This window comes from Crocuta crocuta, unplaced genomic scaffold, assembly GCF_008692635.1.
Source record: "Crocuta crocuta isolate KB4526 unplaced genomic scaffold, BGI_CrCroc_1.0 scaffold382, whole genome shotgun sequence".
Taxonomy (NCBI): Eukaryota; Metazoa; Chordata; class Mammalia; order Carnivora; family Hyaenidae; genus Crocuta; species Crocuta crocuta.
The window spans coordinates 126509-151229 of record NW_027531873.1 but is presented as its reverse complement, the minus strand read 5'-3'; the positions used below and the strand labels follow the sequence as shown (position 1 = coordinate 151229).

The 24721-nt window shown below is 38.8% G+C and overlaps 2 protein-coding genes across 2 annotated transcripts; both read left to right on the top strand.

Annotated features, from left to right (window-relative positions):
• The first annotated feature begins 2846 nt into the window (after window positions 1-2846).
• Window positions 2847-3830, top strand: OR6A2 (olfactory receptor family 6 subfamily A member 2). The gene has a single exon (XM_077772833.1). It carries the CDS (start codon window positions 2847-2849, stop codon window positions 3828-3830), a length of 984 nt encoding a protein of 327 aa, XP_077628959.1.
• Window positions 3831-13404: 9574 nt separating this feature from the next.
• Window positions 13405-14349, top strand: LOC144238913 (olfactory receptor 6B9-like). Its single transcript, XM_077772841.1, has one exon. The coding sequence runs from the start codon at window positions 13405-13407 to the stop codon at window positions 14347-14349; it is 945 nt and encodes a 314-aa protein (XP_077628967.1).
• The last annotated feature ends 10372 nt before the right edge of the window (window positions 14350-24721 follow it).

Here is a 24721-nt window from a genome sequence, read left to right as displayed (position 1 = left end):
TAGATGTGATCATCATGTTGTATGCCAAGAGCTGCAAGGTATAAAATACAATGTAGTCTAGGGGCGCCTGGGTGGCTTAGTCGGTTAAGCGTCCGACTTTCGCTTGGGTCATGATCTCGCAGTTCGTGGGTTCGAGCCCCGCGTCAGGCTCTGTGCTGACTGCCAGCTCAGAGCCTGGAGCCTGTTTCAGCCTGTGACTCCCTCTCTCTCTGACCCTCCCCTGCTCACGCTGTCTCTCTCTCTCTCTCTCCTAAAAATAAATAAAACATAAAAAAAATTTTTAAAAAAAATACAATGTAGTCTGTGATAAGAGATAAGGTTTTGGTAATAGAAGTGGCATATCATGAAGTACTTACATGACCTGTTAGGTAGCTTGAGCATCATTGTGCAAGCAATGGGATACTATGAAGGAATTTTAAGTAGGGAAGTGAAATGGTCAGATTTGAGCTTCAGGAAAAGATGACAGGCAGTCAGACCAATTAGGAGTCCATATGTGAGAAGCTGACTTTTCGCTGTTGTTAGCATGCATAGCATCAAATAGGAGGATAGAGAAGATTAAGGGATAAGTGGGAAGATCTGAGGCCAAGAAGGTTAAATGTACAACAAATAGTATATCAGGCAAGTGTTGAGGAGAAAGGATCAAGGGTAAGGATATGAATGACAATTGCAACTTTAAGGTTCCCTTTTATGAAGGTGGTACATGATATAATGGTAGGCATAGCAATTTAAATTTTCAAGAATGAGAAGATGAAGCTATGTCCCCACCACTAGACCATAAGCCACTTAAGAACTTAGTAAGTCTCTTATTTGCCTTTTATGTACCAAAACTTTTAGTCTGTATGAGGTAAAGGATGTGTTAACTAACTTTATTGTAGAAAACATTTCATAATGTATACCTGTATCATACTGTCACATACCTTTAAGGATACCTTAAACTTACACAATGTTATATGTCAATGAACTCAATAAAGTTAGAAAACAATCATTAGCAGGTTGAAGTTTGGTATATGAAGTTTGATATTGTTCTCAGAGGAACAAGCCTCAGACTAAAAAGTAAGGAGACTCCTGAGGGAGGATAGCACCCTGATGTTTAGCTGAGCCTCTCCTATTCTCCTTTTCAATCTCTGTACTCTCTTTCAATGAATGACCATGTAGAGACACTAGGGTGACAATAACCCCATGTGACTATGTCTGCTTCTGTTCCACATAAAACCCAGAAGAGGTTTGAAATTTTGAAAGGGCAAAATTTATTTTTGATAACAAGGTAAACAAAGAGAGTACTCTACTAAATGTATGCTTTTTTATTGGTCTTGTTACTGGCAAAATAATTAAACAAAGAGTGCATTAGACTGAGGTGGCTCTCATGCCTTGGTTGCCTACTTATTAAGCAAACCAAAACTTAAGCTAGGGTCAGTTATAAATGTGTTTATATCCAGGAAAACAAAATTTAAGAACAACCAATCACAAACAGCCAATGAAACTTTCCCAAATAAGGCAACCACTTAAACTATAGCTAATCAAATAATGCCCTTGCCTTGCTTCTGAGTTTGCTTTATAAAAGCCTTTCCATTAGCTTCTGTCAATAGAGCACACTTTACTGCTTTCCATTTGGTGCTGCCCAGTTTAAATCAATGTTGCTCAAATAAACTCTTGAAACTTTCAATATGCCTCAGTTTAATTTTTTTTTAATATTTTTATTATTTCTAGGAGAAAGAGAGAGAGAGACAGCGTGAGCAGGGGAGGGTCAGAGAGAGAGGGAGATACAGACTCTGAAATAGGCTCCAGGCTCTGAGCTGGCAGTCAGCACAGAGCCCGACGCGGGGCTTGAACCCACAAACCGTGAGATCATGACCTGAGCGAAAGTCAGACGCTTAACCAACTAAGCCACCCAGGCGCCCCTAATTTTTAACAATACTATAGAAGGGGTTCTACTCTCATTCCAAGAGAGCACAGCTTTCAGAACTGATGGGATTCTCAGTTCTTCTACCATCCAGAATACACTTCCTAATATAACTTCTAGGTGGGTCCCAAGTCCTCCCCTTAAGTATAGGTTATGTAGAACTTTCATTCCATAGATGCTGTGACCTTCTTGGGTTCTACTTTGCTCCTTCTTGGAGTTGCTTCTGTAGCTGAGCCCCAAAGACCCTCTCCTCTGGATATAAATCCAGGATGTATCTTACAATCCCTCCTTTGTGTTTCCTGAATATTTTTGAAACTCTGAGGTCCTGACTTCCTTGTTCCATCTATATGTGTGACCTGGAACAAGTTACTTAATCTCTTTATGCCTCGGTTTTCTTAAACATTAAGTGGGCTTAAAATTGTACTAACTCACAGTGTTCTTCTGAAGATTAAATGAATTAAGAGCTGCAAGTATTTTAAGATGGTGCCCATACTATTACTGCATAGCCAATACTTAATTGTGTTTTATGTTATTATTGTTATTCCTCCATTGTGTAACTTATTTCCTTAAAGTAGAGTCACAATCTAGCTCACAAACTCTCACTTTAGGGCAGCCTAGTCTCTCTTACTATTATATTTGGTTTGATCTATAATCTTCAGTAACCAACTAGTGTCACTTTCTCAAGTGTTTATCAATATATTCCTCTCCAAGGGCCATAACAAACTCTTATCCATTCCCCAGTATGAAGGGTTTTATTTTTGTTTACTTTTGTCTTAGTTCATTTCCAGATTACAGGAGAAAGTGATGTCCTCAGTTCGGTGATGAATCACATGCATACATACATTCTGTCAATATAAGCCCACCAAGAGAAAGCCTGCGTTCTTGTTGCTGCCTCCGGAAGGCCCTCCGTTCTCTCTCCTAAATATCAGTGGGCAAGACTGACATCATGGAGCAGAGGAATCAGAGTGGGAGGGTAAGTGAGTTTGTGTTGCTGGGCTTCCCAGCTCCTGGGCCAGTGCGGGCACTTTTATTTGCCCTTTCTCTGCTGGCCTATGTATTGGTGCTGACTGAAAACATCCTCATCATTTTGGCAATTAGAAACCACCCCACCCTTCACAAGCCCATGTACTTCTTTCTGGCTAATATGTCCTTTTTGGAGATATGGTATGTTACTGTCACTATTCCCAAGATGTTAGCCGGATTTGCTGGGTCCAAACACAGCCAGGGACAGCTAATCTCCTTTGAGGGATGCATGACACAGCTCTACTTTTTCTTGGGATTGGGCTGCACTGAATGTGTTCTTCTTGCTGTTATGGCCTATGATCGCTATGTGGCCATCTGCCATCCTCTCCACTATGCTGTTATTGTCAGTGGTCAGCTGTGTGTGCAGCTGGCAGCTGGCTCCTGGGCTGGAGGTTTTGGTATCTCCCTGGTCAAAGTTTTTCTCATTTCTCGCCTCTCCTACTGTGGACCCAACATTATCAACCACTTTTTCTGTGATGTCTCCCCGTTGCTCAATCTTTCATGTACTGACATGTCAACAGCAGAGCTTACAGACTTTGTTCTGGCTATTTTTATCCTGCTGGGGCCACTCTCTGTCACTGGGGCCTCCTACATGGCCATCACTGGTGCTGTGGTACGCATTCCCTCAGCTGCTGGGCGCCGTAAAGCTTTTTCAACCTGTGCCTCTCACCTCACTGTTGTGATCATCTTCTATGCAGCCAGTATCTTCATCTATGCCCGGCCAAAGGCACTCTCAGCTTTTGACACCAACAAGCTGGTTTCTGTTCTCTATGCTGTCATTGTACCTGTGCTCAACCCCATCATTTACTGCTTGCGCAATCAAGAGGTCAAGAGAGCCCTACGCCATACGCTACACCTATACCAGGGCCAGGATGTTAAGCACAGGAAAGCAAGCAGAGATGGGTAGAAAATGCTCTTAAACTTGGTATCTGTATCTTCTATGAAGTCCAGAGGAGTTCTTCTGCCCTAAATTAGGGTCTAAGTCTCAAAAGCACCACCATGGAACGAATCCAGAAGGAAGAAGAGGGATGGATTGCAAGCTGGCAGCTGGATTACTGCAGGACAGCACTATAAATACATGTTAGAATGTTCCCTGTTATCTGCTCTATTGTAATTTACATAGAACAGGTTCATGAATCATGCATCCTGATGAGGTGAGAAGGATTGCCTCTGAGAAGACTGACTGCACTTTAACATTTAAATAAGCAAACAAATGCAGAACTAATATCTCTCTAAGTGGCCTTTCGTGGGTTTGTTCTTTGTCTTAGTTCTGTGGCTGAAAGTATCGAAAAGGAAGCAGAAGGAGGAAGCCATTCAAGGAAGCCCAGGCTTCATTATGGAATTATGGAGTTCACTTCTGGCGAATCTCTTCTAGCTGCACTTTGCTGACTTAGCTCATGAGGTAGCAGAGGTCCAGATGGTTATTCTAGCATGAATTACAAGGCAAGGGGATAGGAAACTGAGAAGTTTTGTGTTGGCAACATGTCACCTCCTGGACCACAGGTATTTCTAGCTTCATTTCCTCATTTACCTAGGTCAGTGCACACACCAAGCTAGAGACTGAGTGCAGTTGTTGACTTAATCTTCTGTTTTACTAATTTACTATAAACTTATATTTATACATTAAGTGGAATACTATGTAGGTCTTAAAATAGCATGATCTACATAGAGCTAATGATAGAGAAATATTCTTATATTGATAATAAATATTCTTATATTGATAATAAATCAAAATATTAGGTTATGTAACAACATCAAAAGTATTAGGCTTACAAATGGGAAAGGAAGATGTGATATAGATTTATACACACACACACAAATACACATGCACCCTGAAATATTACTCAGCCTTAAAAAAGGATAAGATGTGTCATTTGCAACAATATGGATGGACCTAGAGGACATTACCCTAAGTGAAATAAGTCAGATTAGGTAAGACAAATACCATATGATTTCACTCAAATGTGGAATCTAAAAAACAAACAAACAAAAAGTAGGATCAGAACCTGCTTTTATATAATACAGAAAACAAACAGATGGCTGCCAGAGAGAAGGTATGATATGGGCAAAATGGGTGAAGAGGAGTGGAAGATATAGGCTTTCAGTTATTAACTGAATAAGTCATGGGAATAAAAAGCACAAGAGAGGGAATACAGTCAATGATACTGTAATAGTGATGTAGTGAAACAACTGGTAGCTACACTTGTGGTAAGTGTAGCATAACAGACAGAGAAGTTGTACACCTGAAACTAATGTGCCATTGTGCGCTCACTGTACTCAAATTTTAAAAATTAATTTTAAAAAAGATCATGACTGCCCAGCATGAAACCAAGCATAAACTTTGCTAAGCAAAGAATACTGTGAGCTAGCACAGATGTTACACCCTGAAGCAGACCCTGGTTCTACCTGCAAAAACACGTCTGAAATATGACCATCCCCAAAGAAGAAAAATTACCAGTCTTACTTATTTGTTTGTTTACATTAGACTAACAGGAAATTAACTGGGATGTTAACTGTTAACTTTGCAATGTAGCCGTTATTCTTATCAATTGCTTTCTGTGGCCAAGGTATTGTTACCAACATATTGACTTAAATAAGCATTTCTTACCCAATAAAATACACAGCTTTATTCATCTGGGCAGAGATATGGTTACAGGGTATCTCAGCATGATTTTTAGAAACTTATAACTACCTACGACTCAGAACCCTGAAGACAACAGTTTACATGAAGCTTCTCTCTCCAGATGTGGGACTCTGGAATCAGCGTGTCTTTCTATAGTTTTCTGCTGTTTAATAAAGTATGAAAGGCTACGAGCAAGGAAATCAAGCATTAGTTGCTAGTTGCTACTTACTAAAAATTCTAGTATAATATATGTGTCTTTTTGTGCCAAAACAATTATATAACCTTATAAGTATTTTATTATTATAACTTGTTGTTATATTTTATTGTGTTGTTACAATCTATATTATAATTTATATTTATAATGACTAGATAAACATTCATCAAAATCCTATCTCCAAACCGTCTCCAAAGAAATAATTTCTGAACTTTCTGAGTTGGGAGTGTCATCCTCTGGGCATCACTGTTGTAGCTATTATATGAACCTTCTTATAGGTTAACTCCAGTTAATAGGAAGTAAAAACATGATGTTGATTTCCTTCATTGTGCTTTTCTTTGTTTCCCAAGCTTTTTACAGTAAAATGCATTGTTTTCTAAAGTTTTAAAAAACTCCTCTAATTCTGAATTCAAAACTTAAAATCAGATACTTCAGGTATAGGAAAAGTGTTTAGCACATTTTCCTGCATATATTCCTCTTTCAATAACAATGAATGAAAAGATGGCTTGTGTCCATGTGAACTATGGTAAGATCAAAACTTCTCTGGATTTGGACTACATTTTCACAGTCATGTGATCCTCATGGCTCATACTGAATTTGATGTCACAAAACCTAAGACTTTTCAAGTGAACTATTAATTGTCAGATGAAGTATTCCTTATCCTCCATTGATTAATTATGCCCCCAGCCTAGATAGAGGACTTTATTTTATTCCTGTTACATTTGATCCTGTTTGATTCAGACCATCTTATAGTCTGCCATTCTTTAAAAATATTGCATAGATACTGTGGCTCTTTTAATTCCCTTTTGACAGGCAGTGTCTGGGGAAGCCTCCAGTCTTCTTCTAGGAGTACTGGATCCAGACTAGGTCTTTCAGGTAAGAGAGATACTGAGTGGCCAGAGGTAGTTCACATCTACAGAACAAGTGAAGATCAACATAGAGGTTCCCATGCTCAAAAATACCTACTTGTTCCCATCAACTTTGATAAACTCCAAGTTTCTTAGTCTGCCTTTCAGATTTCTTCACAGTATAGTCTGTTTTCCTTTTTTTTTTTTCTTTTGGTCTTCATTTTAATTTCTTGCCGATTACAATCTTGTGCAGATGAACTGTAGACTGTAATTTATTTTTTACTTGAACTTTGTAATCCAATTCTTTTATAATTTGCTAACATTTCACATTGAACAGAGTCAAAAAATATCTAAAAACCTTTCAGAAAAGAGCATTTTAAAAATAACAGTTCTTCCATAGTACTGAAAACCCTATTTTGCTTAAACAGCCCTTATAGTTAGGAAGTATAAGACTAAGAAACTATCAGATAGACAGGACGTAAGAGACAAAATACTTAAATGGAATGTGATATGTTAGATTGGATAATGTGACACAAAAAGGATAAGGAAAAACTGGTAAAATCTGAAGAAAACCTGAAGTTTAGTTAACAATAATGTAGTAGTTTTGGTTTCTTACTTTTCAAAGTGTACAGGCCAATGTAAGGTGATGATATTAGAGGAGACTGAACTTAGGAGAGGGAAATATGAGAACTCTTCACTATCTTTGAAACTCTTCTCTAAAATAATATTAAAATAAAAGTTGAAAAGTTATTTTACAATAAAATAAATTATTAGTCTTAAAAAGACTAATTGTCTTTTAAAAACTACCAAATTGTTTCATAATTTTGATTGGGTTCAGTGACTTCATAATAATAATAGTAAGCCATGCCTTTTCACTTATGGAAATATATACAGCAAATATTTGACTTTTATGTGCTGTGTTGAAAACATCTTTTTCAAATTTTCCTAGATTTTTAATTCTAATGGAATTCATACATTGATTCTGTTTTATTTTGCTGACTGATAAGAGAGAGTTAAAGTATATTTGACAAATATTTCTTGCTTCACATTTAGCAACTCTAACAAAACTGTAGCAGTTCTTTCACATAGCACCATTTGGTGCACGCAAGCCTGAGTGGACAATTTCATGCACTGCAGAGAAGAGAAGGCTTATAGCATAAGCGTTTTCATTTTCCTCAGGGGATAATTACCCTCCCTGATTTTCATATTCCATAGTCTCATTTCATGAGGACCCAGTGGTCCCAGCCTTCCCAAAATTAGTGCCAATTCACTATATGCCTTTAGACAAAGAATATGGCAGGGTGGGGAAGGAGCTAGGTCCATCCTTCTCTATCAGATTCCAATTAGGCACATATATACCTTTAGATCCTTTGTAGGATCTAAAGTTTCTCTAAGATTTCTCATATTTTTAGGCCGCTGCATTGCTCCCTTTATCTACCTTTGGTTACTCGCAGAGATACAAGTATATTTCATGGGCCTTCACTCTAACAAAACTTCTAGCACTTGATTTTTAATTTTATGATTACTGACACACAATTAATAGCAGAAACTGTGGGCTAACTTGACTGTGAATAACTTGACAGACAGGAGGTGTCATTTCGCACTGCTCTTAGCACACAATGTGTGTTTCACAAATGTTCAGCAAATGACCGAATGTTTCCTGGAGATCAAGGTGGTGAGTGTGACCTCTCCTCACTGCAGAGGCCTCAGTATTCCATTGTCTCACTTCTCATTATATTCTTTCCTGTGCTGGTCTCTCTACACTGGAAACCCTCTCGCTTCATTTCTTCTGATCAAATCATGGCTGTGGTTCACATTCCAACACAGGCAATATTTTACATTTGTGTAGTTATCACAGAGCTGTTTTAGAATTGCTTTCATATACATATTGCTTTTGAAACTAACATTAATCATATGATGTTAACAAATGAATTATTGTTATCCCATTTTATGAGTGAATAAACTAAGGAATAAAAATAATTTTAAAAGGTCAAAGGTCTTAAAACTGGTAGAATCTAGATTAGGAACCAGATCTTCTAACTGCTGAAACAAAATTATTTCCCATCACACTACTTCCACACTATCTTTCTGTATCACTCTGTAATGATACTTCTTGATGAATATTTTTCTAAATTCCTAAGTTAGAAAGCATTACTCCCTGGGGCACCTGGGTGGTTCAGCATCAGACTTTGGCTCTGGTCATGATCTTGTGGTTCATGGGTTCGAGTCCCACGTCAAACTCGCTGCTGTCAGCCAGAGCCCATTTTGGATCCTTTGTCCTCCTCTCTCTTTTCCCCTCTCCTTCTCATGTTCTGTCTCTGAAAAATATACAAACATTTTTAAAAATCTTTAAAAAAAAAAAAGCATTCCTCCCTCATTGTAGTTCCTAGGGTGCTTTGTACCTCTCTTTTGGTACATGTCACATACAATGCTCATTACAGTGTATATTATTTTACTTAGAATACTACAAGTTCCTGAGGGGCAGAAACCATGACTTATATATTTCTATTCCAAAGTACGTATAGCACAGCACCCTGCATCTAATAAGAGCTCAATAAATGCAGGTTGCAATTTCTGTAACAAGTGAGCAAATGAATGCATTAGTTACCTTATTAACCCACTTAAGTTTCCTGTCCTAGCTTTTGAATAGCTTAGTGTTGCATTACCTTGCATATAGTAGTAAGAGAAAAAAGCCATATCCCACCCACAGGTGTAAATAAACTTAGTCCAGGTATAAAGAGGTACTAGTAGGTAAATGGAGATTCAGCTTTTCTGTCAAGGTTCTCTGGACGCGTCTTAGCAACACATACAGTTTCCTTAGAGCCAGGAGAGACTGTCAGTGAGCCTCCTGGGAAGAAGACATGGGCAAGAGGCAGGTGAGTGTTAAATATNCTGAAACAGGCTCCAGGCTCTGAGCTGGCAGTCAGCACAGAGCCCGACGCGGGGCTCGAACCCATGAACCGCGAGATCATGACCTAAGCAAAAGTCGGACGCTTAACCGACTAAGCCACCCAGGCGCCCCTCCTGTCCTAGCTTTTGAATAGCTTGGTGTTGCATTACCTTGCATATAGTAGTAAGAGAAAAAAGCCACATCCCACCCACAGGTGTAAATAAACTTAGTCCAGGTATAAAGAGGTACTAGTAGGTAAATGGAGATTCAGCTTTTCTGTCAAGGTTCTCTGGACGTCGTCTTAGCAACACATACAGTTTCCTGAGAGCCAGGAGAGACTGTCAGTGAGCCTCCTGGGAAGAAGACATGGGCAAGAGGCAGGTGAGTGTTAAATATATTCACCTGCCTAGGCTCCAGTCTTGTCTTAGTGCTGTAATACCCATCATGCAGTTTAAGCAGAGACCAGATATGGACCTCCAGGCAGTATAAAAATATGCAAACTAGTCTACTTTTCCATAATTAGTACAAATGTCTGCAGAATTTTCCACTCTTGAAGAGAGGGAAGGTGGACTATGGTAAGTGTTTGAAAATTCCAGGTGTTATTGGTTGATTCGATCTTTATCCAAGAAAGCTCCGAGGAAGATGAGGAGGGACTTGAGAAGAGTGGCTGCAAACACCAATATTGGAAATAGGTATTGTGGAGGATGAATGGGAAACGGAAGATTCAGTACCTCTTTACCCAAGGTTGGGAAAATGTGGGCAGCTGAGGGATCTGTCAGGTATTTGGCCAGGCCCAAAAGATATGTTTCTTATTACAAAAGAAGTCTTCTAGTGTCTGTGTTGTGTCTTGAAAATAAGCATATAAAATACCAGGGGAAAAAAGTTCTACAGTACAATGAAAGGACTTCATTCTTTAGATACCTTAGAGACCCCAGAGCTTAGTGCTTTCAGTTCTGAAAAACAAGGAAAATAGTAAGAAAGAATTCTTCATTTCTTCATGATACAGAATAGAACCTGCTGAGAGGAACATCTATGGCAAACAAAGTAGAGGAGATTGTGAGGTAACAGGGGTATACTTGAATATGTGAGAGCAATATGCTAGAAAGAGGATAAGAAAAAAGTTACAGAGTGATCTGTAACTCAGAGCTCTTCAAAGATGCTGTAGTCCTGTTTGGGAAATTTGGCTTCCCTCATTCTCCCAGAATATGACAGAAAAAAAGATGAGTAAAAGAGAGAGAGTTGAAATTTATATGTTTATATGAACACATGTGAATGAGTAGCATGTATGAGTCTAGTGTGACATAATATAGTAACAGCTAACACTTAGAAAAACCATGGACCAATTCCTATGTTAAGTGCTTTCTGTGCATTATTACATTTATTTTCACAGCAAACTAGTAAGGTTGGCATGGTTAACATTATTCTACTTCACAGCAATGGATCTTTAGGTCCATAATTGTTGAATATTCTGTTCAGATGACACACCTAGAGGCCTTGTTCTGACTCCGAAGTCAATACTCTTAATTACTATGCAAAGGTAAATGTGTGCAAAATTCTATGGCTGATGGTGAGAATGTGGAATGTTACACATGCCATGAAGGAAAGTTTCTATTCTTCCTACTGAGACTAGATTATGGGAAAGCTCACTATTTTCTGTTCCCAGAGCCAGTTGCTTTTCCCAAGGAAATGAATTGGGTGAAAGGCATTGAAAAACTAGGCCAGAAACCACTTACTAATGTATTCTGGGGTGATGGTGTTGGTTGGAGGCCTAGGGGTAATGAATATTCCCTTTCCACCCAGCAGGCAGTGCTGAACTCTGCTGATGTGTGCTGCTGTGGAAAGAAGGCAGTGGAGTCCATAATATGTATTTCAGTGCCTCACTTTTCTGTCCCTTGCCCTAAGCCATTGCCAGAATATCTCTAGTCCAATGAGTCCAATGGTATCAGCCTGCCACCCTCCATGTGTCAAGTGAAGAGTATGGTGGACAAATTGTTTGTCAGAAGGCATAAGCGATGTTCTAAAGGCAGGACCTGACCTCCTCAGTCTTTATGGATGAGTGTGGTATTTAATAGAGAGACACATTCATTTATGTGTTTTCAAGAGATACCCTGTGACCACAGATTAACATAGTTGGGCTGCCTCACAAATATTCCTCTTTCCAGCTGATAAGATCTTCCTGTACTTACATTATTTTCACATGCACTTCTGCCTCCCTCCTCCTTACTCTACTCTAGGAGAATCTGAGACAATGGCTGCNGTGTTTTCAAGAGATACCCTGTGACCACAGATTAACATAGTTGGGCTGCATCACAAATATTCCTCTTTCCAGCTGATAAGATCTTCCTGTCCTTACATTATTTTCACATGCACTTCTGCCTCCCTCCTCCTTACTCCTCGAGGAGAATCTGAGACAATGGCTGATATTTACAGACCTAACTTACCAAGTCACCTGAGACCAGACCACCTGAGATCATATCCACTGTTTTCCGACCCTATGGGTATGTTTGCTATGCAGTACCCTGGGTATGCAAACTGAGGGTACATTCAACGATGTGTACCCTGATAGATGCCTTTTGCCAAGAAAGTATCCTGAATTCACATTCCTCTACCCCTGATCAACTTTCTGTGGGTCCCAAAGCTCCAAGGGATTCATTAATTCACTTGTTAACCCATATTCATTTAATATTCATGTGTTTTCCAGTCACTGTCTAGGCATTGGGCTTACAGTCATGAAGGCCAGAGTCTTTTCCCAAGTTTTATTGAGATGTAATGGACATATAATGTGTAAGTTTAAGTTATAAAATGTGAGAATTTGATACTCATATATGTTGTAAAATGATTATCACAGTAAGGCTAGGTAACATCTTCATCACATTACATAATTACCACTTTATTGTGATATTTACTCTCAGTAACTTTCAAGTATATGGAACAGTACTGTTAACTATAGTCAACTTGCTGTACATCAGATCTCCAGAATTTACTCATCTTGTAAGTAGAAATTTACACCTTTTACCAACATATCCTTGGATTTTGGAAAATTGCAGTGTAATGAAGAGAAATCTCAATATGTGAGGGGGTTGTACACTGGGAGCAAATGCTTTTGAAACACTTGACTGAGTTTTGGTGAGATGTCTCCTAAGTGAAATCTTGAATTTTGAATAGCCAATAGAGATTAGGGGATGGGCACAAAATGAAGAGGGAAAAGTGTAAGCAAAGTATGAGAGTGATTAGAATGTGTTTGGGGAGTAAAAACTGGTTGAATATGTCTGGATCATTTAGAGGGTCACAAGAGATGAGGCTGGAGAAATACATAGGGATCAGTATATGAAGTGCCTCCTATGTATGACATCAAAAACATTTCCATTTTTCTCTGAAAGCAACTAGAGAGTCATTAAAGAACTTTCCAAGAACTGCTAATTTTTATTCCCACAAATAAATTCTGAAGAAAGTGTGCTGATCAAAGACTAATGGATCACCCAAATATTAAAGCTTGTAACTTTTTCTGACACGATATTATCCTTCACATTTCCTTTAGGCAGGAAAGAAATCTTTGTGCAATGAGTTCCTAATTAAACAGAGATCTGGAACCAACAAAGGAGAGACCATCTATGTTCACTGACAAAGACCTGGGAATGACAGGGATAGTGACATTCAAATATTTAATCAGGTGAGACTTAGGGGTAGGAGTGCAATCTGATTCTGGGGAACTTTCATAAAGAACAACAAAAAACTTTGATGGAAATGTGTGCTTTCCCATTTAAAGATTACTTTGTTTTAAAAGAAGTTATGAGTAATTTGCAGAAAAGTCTGATTTACTAACATGTTGGTCTCTTGTCTGACAGCATAACCATTTTCATTATTTGTAGTATTGTTATAAAGCTTCAATACTCAGTGCTTTTAGGCATGCTGGGAGAAAACATCACTCTGGTCAGTGAATTCATCTTGGTGGGCTTCCCCACTGCCCCATGGCTACAGGTCCTGCTCTTCTTCCTCTTCCTTGTGATCTACTTGCTGGTGGTAATAGAAAATCTTATCATCATGCTCACTGTTTGGATCACTGGCTCCCTCCATAAGCCCATGTACTATTTCCTGAGTAGCTTGTCCTTTCTGGAAGTCTGGTATGTCTCTGTCACAGTCCCCAAGATGCTGGATGGATTCCTTTTGCAGAAACGGCACATCTCCTTCACAGGCTGCATGACCCAGCTCTACTTCTTCATCTCACTCGCCTGCACAGAGTGTGTGCTTCTGGCAACCATGGCCTATGACCGCTATGTGGCCATCTGCCACCCTCTTCAATACCCAGTCATTATGACCACAGGTTATTGTGCACAGCTGGTGGCTTTCTCGTATGTAAGTGGTTTCATGGTCTCTGTCATTAAAGTTTATTTCATCTCAAATGTTACATTTTGTGGTTCCAATGTCATGAACCACTTTTTCTGTGATATCTCACCAATCCTCAAGCTGGCTTGCAAAGGCTTGTCCACAGCTGAGCTAGTGGACTTTGCTTTGGCCATTGTCATTCTGGTCTTCCCACTCATCACCACCATCCTTTCCTATGTCTACATTGTTTCCACCATTCTGCGGATACCCTCCACCCAGGGGAGGAAGAAAGCCTTCTCCACTTGTGCCTCCCACCTCACTGTAGTCATAATTTATTATACAGCCATGATTTTTATGTATGTTCGGCCCAGAGCTATTGCATCATTTAATTCCAACAAACTAATCTCAGCTGTATATGCAGTCCTCACACCCATGCTAAATCCCTTCATCTACTGCCTTAGGAACCAGGAAGTAAAAAATGCTATCAAAAAGACCATGGAGGTTGGACAGTGCCTCCTGCTTAGCTAAGACCTGCTGCCCTGAGGAGGAGACAGTGTCTCAGCAAAGATATCATTCCTGTGACACTTTTAATGGTTCTCATTATGTTATTCTATAGCTCTACATTCTGAAAAAAATCACAGCATGGGAAGAGAGGAAAAAAACTAAAACTAGAAACAAGACCCATTATATATTGATCAAATCTTTAATTTGTTTTAGTATATACTATATGTATTTAATAGTTACTTTGAAATGACAGAGTAATAATAATAACTATTTGCCATATAAGTTGGTGTTATTAGTACTTTACATATAATAAACTATTTTATTGCCATAACAGCTCTATGAGTTAAGTATGATTACTTGTCTGATCTTACGGATCAGGAAACTGAAATACACACAGAAAGGTTAAATAAGTTGTTCAACACTGCATACTTTTTAAAAAGTTTATTTATTTATTTTGAGAAGGAGAGAGAGAGAGAGTGGGCATGAGCAGGGAAGTGGCTGAGAGAGANGAAACTGAAATACACACAGAAAGGTTAAATAAGTTGTTCAACACTGCAACTTTTTAAAAAGTCTATTTATTTATTTTGAGAAGGAGAGAGAGGGAGAGTGGGCATGAGCAGGGAAGTGGCTGAGAGAGAGAGAGAGAAAATCCCAAGCAAGTTCTGCACTGTCAACACAGAGCTTAATGCAGGGCTCGATCTCACAAAGTGTGAGATCGTGACATGAGCTGAGATCAAGAGTCAGACACTCAACTGACTAAGCCACCAATGAATGACAATGACAGACACTCAACTGACAGGTGCCCCCAATGTTGCATATTTAATAAATATCAAAACCATTATTTGATAATGGACTCTAGTTCCACAATCCACTGTATTAGACTCTCTCTATATCTAAGAGTCTGTGATAGTAACTCTAGGGATGCGTTAGTTAACAAACACTAAAGCCTGGAAGGAAAAAGCAACAGAATTCCAGTCAGTAAGATACATGTAGACGTGATTATAATGGCATGATAGTGGTGGTGGTGGTAGTGACGGTGGTGATAATGTTATTTATTATTACATATTAATAATATTTTTATCATTTCACAATTTTTTCCAATTTCAGCCTCCTTCCAGGACTGGAACAGTTCAGTTCTCATTATAGGGATGGGATCAATAGTTTTATGAGAGATTAAATAATTTGTATTACTGCAACTTTTGCAGTTGATATGCATCTCTTGAGAAACTGTCTTTTGGGCTCTTAAATTCTTGTGGGCTTCCACACTGTAATATGACTATTATCAGTAAACAAATGGAATATCATTATATCAATGTATGTTAGAGCTGAAAGCCTCAATACATCAATATAAAATATGACCTACACATAAATAATCTTAAAAATGCATATACATTTTTCTAAGACAAATGAGATTGTTAGATACTATTGAGGGATCTGCTGGTTAGAAAAAAAATGTACCAGGGAGATTTCTACAGAATTGAGAATGAAATTGAGGGAAAAAAATATGAAACTGAAGTATGAAAAAAATCAGAAAGAGCTACCTTGCCTCTCTATCTTACCTATTTTAAGTAGGGGTCAAAATTGGTCTTCTGAATGTTGAATGCTATTCAATATTCCTGGACTAATCTTTCTTCTATGTATATTTTGCTCTTATAATGTTACTTTACTACGTAAGAATTCTCTATTTGAATTAAATAGGACCTACTCTTTCTATTTATTATTGTTATTTTAGAAGCACTCTAGCATTAATGAGCCTCAATAATATCTGATCTTTTCCCCACCTACACCAACTTGATTTTGTTTTTTACTGATCCTCAATATGAAACATCGATTTTGATCACATTAGTCGCCTTAATGGACTCAATATTTACAATATAATAAGTCTTATCTTGCTTAACTTCATTTGCTCATTATTTGTTGTGCCCCTATTATTTAGACTGTGATGACCTTTGAAAATATACTGGTCAACAACAACCACAAAAAATAGACACAGATTCTTCCTTCAAACAGCCCAGAGACAAGTAGGGAAGATAAAGGTATGATTATCTTCAGTGTTATAAGTGTGGTGATGCAAGTACAGAGAAAATGTTTCAACAGAAGTAACATTTAGGCTAACACTTGAAGGAATTAGACAGATGAAAATTGGTGGGCAGTAGTGAAGGTCAAGGGTTGCAGAAATAGGAACGGCCGAACGGCAAGAGAAATAACAGCACACTTAAAGACCTGAAAGTTGATTAGCACCAAGTGACGTGAGGAAGAAAAGGGTCACAGGAGGAAATAGATTCATGTTTACCTACCCAAATCTTACCAATTTTTGGATTTTTTTACTATATAGGTTTATGGACATATAATAAGTTCTATACAGACATTTTCAGTTTCTGCAAGTACTAGATCTTCAGTATGTAGCCATTTCCATCAGGTGAATGGTGGTCACTGATAGAGTGAAGCAGGGACAAGTCTTCAACTACAACTTTTCATTCTGATTGTAAATGTCAGTATGCATTTGATTCCTCACTAGATTATCTGTTCCTCTAGGGCAGAAATTAACATTATTCATCCTTGAGTCTACAGTGCCAGCCACAGTTTCCGATGCTGTAGGCAACAGTGCTGGTTATTCTCTATCCCCCTTCCCAAGTTATCTAGTCTCTGCACCCCTCTAACCCTTTGTGTACCCCCCAACTCTGAAAGGGTGGGAGGAATTGGCTCCATGAACGCTATCATTCTGGCTCTGTTGGCCTCTGGTTTCCAATTTGGTTGGGCCAATTGGAGACACCAGGTAGGAAATTGAAGGATGTCAGGCAAGAGATGACAATGGATTCATTCCTGCTTCCCTGGGTGGGTGGCTGGTAATAACCACAGCTCCTACAACAAGGACACCTCTTCCAAGGCTGCAGCCATCATTGGGTTTCTGCGCTGCTAATCCTTATGTCACTGAACATTCTTTGTTGGTTGTAATCACCTTTCCCAATCTCAGTGAATAGTCATGACATTTAATTCTACTCAAAATTTTCAGCAGATATCACTTTCTGTTTCTTACTGGAATCCTGACTGATATGGCATTTGATAAATACTAATCAAGTTGAAATAAATCTCATTGGGAATACTTGGAATAAACATACCACTCTAAAAAGTCACATGTGTTTAGATTTTGAAATCAATAGCATTGCATAAGCAAACATCTTTTTCTACTTACGTATGATATATGACAGAACTTGAATTAAAATACAAAACCATTGGAGTGCTTGAGCGGCTCAGTTGGTTAGGCATCTGACTCTTGGTTTCTCTCAGGCCATGATCTCACGGTTCATGGGTTCAAGCCCCACATCAAGCTCTACACTGTCAATGTGAAGCCTGCTTGGAATTCTCTCTCTCCCTCTTTCTCTGGTCCTCCCCAACACACACACACACACACACACTCTCTCTCTCTCTCTCTCTCTCCCCCTCTTTCTCTCTCCCCCTCAAAATAAACAAAAAATGATAATAAAATACAAAACCATTTGTTCCACACTTAATTTCTCACATATTTCTCCATAAATACCTTCTACTTTTCTTTCATTCTCATGATATCACTGCCAAACTGAATTGATTTTGAGATGGCTGAGCTAACACATTCAGCAAATTTTAACTCAGATATTGAATATATTGTGCTCAGCTTTTCTGCCATTTATTGTAAGACTGCATATGTCTTTAGGAAACACTTAGTTCCTCTCAAAATTAGCTTAAGTTGGTTTACTTACTGCACAGAAATAATCCCTTACTCTTTCCTTCTTAGGCTGCACTTCTTTTCTTCTCAGACTAAGTCAAACCATATTTTAGGCTCTGTAAAAGAATTTCCCCAATATATTTTTCTTTTTTTTTTTTAATGTTTTTATTTATTTCTAGGAGAGAGAGAGACAGCGTGAGCAGGGGAGGGTCAGAGAGAGAGGGAGACACAGATTGAAACAGGCTCCAGGCTCTGAGCTGGCAGTCAGCACAGAGCCCGATGTGGGGCTCGAACCCACGAACCGCGAGATCATGACCTAAGCGAAAGTCGGACGCTTAACCGACTAAGCCACCCAGACGCCCCTCCCCAATATATTTTTCTAAGGGCTTCTAATTCATTCACTTAGTTTTACTAATAAATAACATAATCAGGCTGTTAAAACAGTCTCACTGACAGTTAGGTACCTGGGAAAATAATTGAGAGCCAAATAGTTAGCTTAAGACTCTGACATTACCAATTGTTGAGTTCTAGTTTTAGTTAGGTTATTAGAACTTGGATTTCTTTGAGCTTCTGTTCCTTATTTGTGAAATGTGGGTCATAATATCTACCTTTAAAAGAAGGCATGAAGATTTTCTAAAAATGAATACATGTGATGAAGGATAAAAATTATGATAATCTCAATAGATGCACAAATAGCATTTGACAAAATTCAACATCCACTTATGATAAAAACTCTCAACAAACTAGGTTTAGTGAGAATATAACTTAATATATTAAAGGCCATATATGAAAAACCCACAGCTAGCATCATACCCAATAATGAAAAACTGAGAGCTTTCCCCCCAAAACCAGAAACAAGACAAGGATATCCACTCTTACCACTTTTACTGAACATAATATTGGAAGTCATAGCCACATCAATCAGATAAGAAAGAAATAAGAGGCATCTATATCGGTAAGTAAAAAGTTAATCCATCACTATTTGCAGATGACATTATACACAGAAAATCCTCAGGACTCCACAAAAACCTACTATAAGAAATAAATTCAATAAAACTTCAGGACACAAAATTAATACCCAGATATTAGTACCATTTTTGTACATGAATAATAAGGTAGCAAAAAAAGAAATTAAGAACACAATGCCATTTGCAGTTGCACCAGAAAGAATGAATACCTAGCAATAAACTTAACTATGGAGGTGAAAGGCCTGTACTCTGGAAACTATAAAACATTGATCAACGAAATTGAAGATGACATTAACAAATGCAAAGATATTCCATGATCATGAATTGGAAGAATTAATATTGTTAAAATGTCCATACTCCCCAAAGCAATCTACAGATTCAGTGCAATCCTTAACAAAATACCAACAGCATTTTTCACAAAAGTAGAGCAAATAATCCTAAAATATGTATGGAACCAAAAGACCCCAAATAGCCAAAACAATCTTGAGAAAGAAAAACAAAGCTGGAGCTATCACCATTCCAGATTTTAAGACAGACTACAAAGCTGTAGTAATAAAAACAGTATGGTACTGACACAAAAACAGATACATAGATCAATAGAACAGAATAGAGGGCCCAAAAAGAAATTCACACTCACATGGTCGATTAATCTATGACAAAGGAGGCAAGAATATATCATTGGGAAAAGACAGTCTCTTCAACAAATGGTATTGGGAAAACTGGAGAGCTATATGCAAAAGAATGAAACTGAACCACTTTCGTACAACATACACAGAAATACACTCAAAATAGATTAAATACCTAAATGTGAGGGTTAAAACCATAGCACTCATAAACGAAAACATAGGCAGTAATTTCTTTGGCATTGGCCACAGAAACATTTTTCTGTATATATGTCTCTTCAGACATTAAATTAAACAAAGAATTATTAGGGCATGAGTTATGATGGTAGAGTAGTAGGAAGACCCTGGGCTTGTCTTGCCCCTCAAACACAGCTAGATCAACATCAAATCATTCTGAACTCCCAGGAAATCCATCTGAGAATGAAGAGAACAATCTTCACGATTAGCAGGAGAAAATGTGACAGGTACAAAATGAAGAGAAATGAATCAAGAAGAGAAAAGCCACCGTGGCATGGAGGGGAGGGAGCCCTTTTTGAGGAGAGAAGATGAAGAGAAAAGGAGAGAGGATGGGGAGAAAAAGAGAAGCAGCATGTAAGGTTTGTGCAAGAAACACACACCCTCCCCCAAACCACTGACTGGGGCAATCTAGAGAAGCTGACTATTGAAAACTTTTCTAAAGAGTGGAGCTCAAATTTTGAGGTTTTAGAAGTGAATACCATTTGCTGGAGTCGTCCCAGGTGGATAGTGGTGCTTCTAGGGAGAACGAGGGTGGACAGTTGACAGCATGGTGCAGGGATCCACTGGGTTGTAGTGGTAGACAACATTTCCCTTCTTGAAGTGTCTTTGGAAGAGGGCATATTGCCTCTACAAGGCCAAAAGACCTGATGGCACCATTAAGTCACCACTGGGGGACAGAGGTGGGCAGAGGGCTGATAACCTGGTTGCAGCTTTCACTGTGCTTCATCATAAACTCCAGGCACCTGTGTGACTGTGCACCTGCTTTTCTAGGACAGAAGGAAGCCAGGTGCTCTGCTACATGGCTCTGCTCTGGAGGAGGGCATGAGTCAGTGCCTTGACAGATCCTTTAAGATTTAGCGTTTTGAATCCCAGCTGCATTCTAGAGATAAAACACAGGAGCTGTGGTGCCAGGTGTGCCCAGGCACAAACAGAGTGAGTGCAGGGGTCTGACAGAAGCCTGAGACACAGGAGGGGAGATTGTTTGCTCTTCTATGAGGGCTTCCTGAACAGGGCCAGACATGAGCACCCCTTCCTGGGAAGAAGAGAGCAGAGTGACACCATCTCCACCTCCCCTCCCCCAGCACAGTCAGACATCAGTGAGCAACACGGTGCCCCCAGTGGAGGCTGGAGCCGCTTACATGAAACCCTGGCCCCCTGCACCCTGCAGGTGTATCTTTACTAAGGCAAATCTGACTGTGAACCAGCACAACAGGTCTCTCCCTCAGAGGATCAACACAGGCCTCCTGCATACACCATGTCTACTGATCATAGATGCTCCAGTGTGTCAGCTTCAGTTCTTTGGAAATAGGACCAGGCTTTTTTTTTTTAATCAGTCTTACAGTTTTTTGCTCATTTGCTGATGAGTTTTTCATTTCCTTTTCTCGTGTTTTGAATCAAACTTCTTTCTTTCTTCTGAATCAGGCTTACAGGTTTTTGGTTTTCTGCTTGTTTGTGTTGTTGTTGTTCCTTCTCTTTTTTGCCTTATTTCTAATCAGGCTTTTTTTAAAAATCAGGCTTATTTTAACAAACAAATCAAAGCACATCTAGTTAAAGGTCCAAACACTCTCCACTGCAAGCAAGGAGGAACTGCAGAGAACTGACCCGTGGAAAGAGTAGCCAGAATGTAAGTGCAGAGTGCACACAGTATATATCAGAAACACTTTCCAAAGCGCCGGGTCCTGGGCAGTGTATGACCTCTTCTTAACATAGATTAGTCTCAGGAGCAGGAAACATAATAAGCTTTGATAGCATGCAAAAGACAGAAACCTAGACAAAATGACAACAAAATGGAGGAATGCTCCCCAAAAGAAAGATCAAGAAGAAATCACAACAAGGGATTTGCTCAAAACATATATAAACAAGATATCTGAAGAAGAATTTAGAACAACAATCATAAGACTTCTAGTTGGGCTTGAAAAGAGCACAGAAAGCACCAGAGAAACCCTTGCTCCTGAGATAAGACACCTCAAAACTAGTCAGGCTGAAATAAAAAAAGTCCATAACNTTTTTTTAAAAATCAGGCTTATTTTAACAAACAAATCAAAGCACACCTAGTTAAAGGTCCAAACACTCTCCACTGCAAGCAAGGAGGAACTGCAGAGAACTGACCCGTGGAAAGAGTAGCCAGAATGTAAGTGCAGAGTGCACACAGTATATATCAGAAACACTTTCCAAAGCGCCGGGTCCTGGGCAGTGTATGACCTCTTCTTAACATAGATTAGTCTCAGGAGCAGGAAACATAATAAGCTTTGATAGCATGCAAAAGACAGAAACCTAGACAAAATGACAACAAAATGGAGGAATGCTCCCCAAAAGAAAGATCAAGAAGAAATCACAACCAGGGATTTGCTCAAAACATATATAAACAAGATATCTGAAGAAGAATTTAGAACAACAATCATAAGACTTCTAGTTGGGCTTGAAAAGAGCACAGAAAGCACCAGAGAAACCCTTGCTCCTGAGATAAGACACCTCAAAACTAGTCAGGCTGAAATAAAAAAAGTCCATAACTGAGATGAAAAAACCAATGGCTAGTAATCACAACAAAGATGGAAAAAGCAGAGGAAAGAATAGGAGAAAAAGAAGATGAAATTATGGGAAATAATGAAGTTGAAAAAAGAGGGAAATAAAAGTATTAGGTCACAAAAGTAGATCTAGGGAACTCAGTGATTCCATAAAGCACAATAATATCTATATCATCAGAGTCCTAGAATAAGAGCAGAAGAAAGGGGCAAAAGGTTCATTTTAACAAATTACAGCTGAGAACGTCTCTAATCTGGGGAAGAAAACAGGCATTGAAGTTGATGAGGCACAGAAAATTCCCCGCAAAATCAACAAAACCACATCAACGCCATAGTGCCCTTTCATGTATCATAGTGAAACTTGCAAAATACAGAGATAAAGAGAGAATTCTGAAAGCAGCTAGGGACAAAAGGTCCTTAACCTATAAGAGCAGACACATAAGGTTAGCAGCAGACCTGTCCAGTGAAACATGGCAGACCAGAAGGGAGTGGCATGATATATTCAACATGCTAAATGGGAAAAACATGCAGCCAAGAATACTCTATCCAGCAAGGGTATCATTCAGTATATATGGAGAGATAAAGAGTTTCCAAGATAAGCAAAAACTAAAGGAGTTCATGAACACTAAAACAGCTCTGCAAGAAATATTAAAGACCAAAACCAACAAAGAGTAGAAAGGACAGAGACAATCTATAGAAACAGCAATTTTATAGGTATTACAATGGCACCAAGTGCATATCTATCAATAAATATTCTGAATGTAAATGGACTAAATGCTCCAATCAAAAGACATAGGATATCACAATGGATTAAAAGAACAAGAGCCATAGATATGCTGCTTGCAAGACTCATTTTAGACCCAGAGACAGATCCATCTTGAAAGTGAGGGGGTGAAGAAGCAGTTATCATGCTAATGGACATCAAAGAAAGCTAATGGACTTTTTTTTTTTACTTTTTTTAAANAGAAGGCCAACAGACACCTGAAACGATGTTCAACATCCCTCCTCATCAGGGAAATACAAATCAAAACCACACTGAGATAACACCTCACGCCAGTCAGCGTGGCTAAAATGAGCAAATCAGAGAACGCTAGATGCTGGCGAGGATGTGGAGAAACGGGCACCCTCCTACACTGTTGATGGGAATGTAGACTGGTACAGCCCCTCTCGAAAACAGTGTGGAGGTTCCTCAGGAAATTAACAATAGAACTCCCCGATGACCCAGAGTAGCCATACTCTTATCAGACATACTTCTGTCATATTTTATCAGACAAACTAGATTTTATTCTACTTCATTTTATTTTATTTTATTATTTTTTATTTTATACCGAGAGAGAAAACAAGCAAGAGAGAGGTGGGAGGAGGAAAGAGGGGGAAAGAGACACAGACAGACAGACAGAGAACATCTTAAGCAGACTCCACGCTCAGCACAGAGCCTAAAGTGGGGCTCAATCACACAGCCCTGGGATCATGACCTGAGCCAAAACGAAGAGTCAGACACTCAAATTACTGAGCCACCAGGACACCCCTAGACAAATTAGATTTTAAATCAAGAACTGTAATAAGAAATGAAGGAGGACACAATATCATAAAAAAGTGGTCTATCCAACAAGAAGACCTAATAATTTTAAACATTTATGCCTTTACATTGGGAGTACCCAAATATACAAATCAATTAATAACAAAGTTAAAGAAATGCATTGAAAATAATACAGTAATAGCAGAGGAGTTTAACACCCCTCTTACAGCAATGGATAGATCATCTAAGTAAAAGGTCAATAAGAAATCAATGGCTTTTTAAAAATTTATTTTTATTTTTTTATAGTTTATTGTCAAGGTGGTTTCCATATAACACCCAATGCTCATCCCAACAAGTCCCCTCCTCCATGCCCATCACCCCCTTCCCCTCTCCCCCACCCCCATCAGCCCTCAGTGTGTTCTGAGTATCCAAGAGTCTCTCACGGTTTGCCTCTCTCCCTCTCCCCAACTATTTTTAACCCTTCTCCTCCCCCATGGTCCTCTGTTAAGTTTCTCCTGTTCCACTTATAAGTGAAAACATATGGTATCCGTCCTTCTCTACTTGACTTATTTCTCTCAGCACAACATCCTCGAGTTCCATCCATGTTGCTACAAATGACCAGATTTCATTCTTTCTTATTGCCATGTAGTATTCCATTGTATAGATAAACCACATCTTTTTTTATGCAAAAAAACACCCACAATGATTTATTAATTATCACAATTCCACAGGTCAGTGGAGTAAACCACATCTTCTTGATCCACTCATCACTTGATGGACATTTAGGCTCTTTCCATAATTTGGCTATTGTTGACAGTGCTTCT

Bases quoted from the DNA above. Each gene is read 5' to 3' on its own strand.
- OR6A2 (XM_077772833.1), top strand. From the start codon at position 2,847: ATGGAGCAGAGGAATCAGAGTGGGAGGGTAAGTGAGTTTGTGTTGCTG.
- LOC144238913 (XM_077772841.1), top strand. From the start codon at position 13,405: ATGCTGGGAGAAAACATCACTCTGGTCAGTGAATTCATCTTGGTGGGC.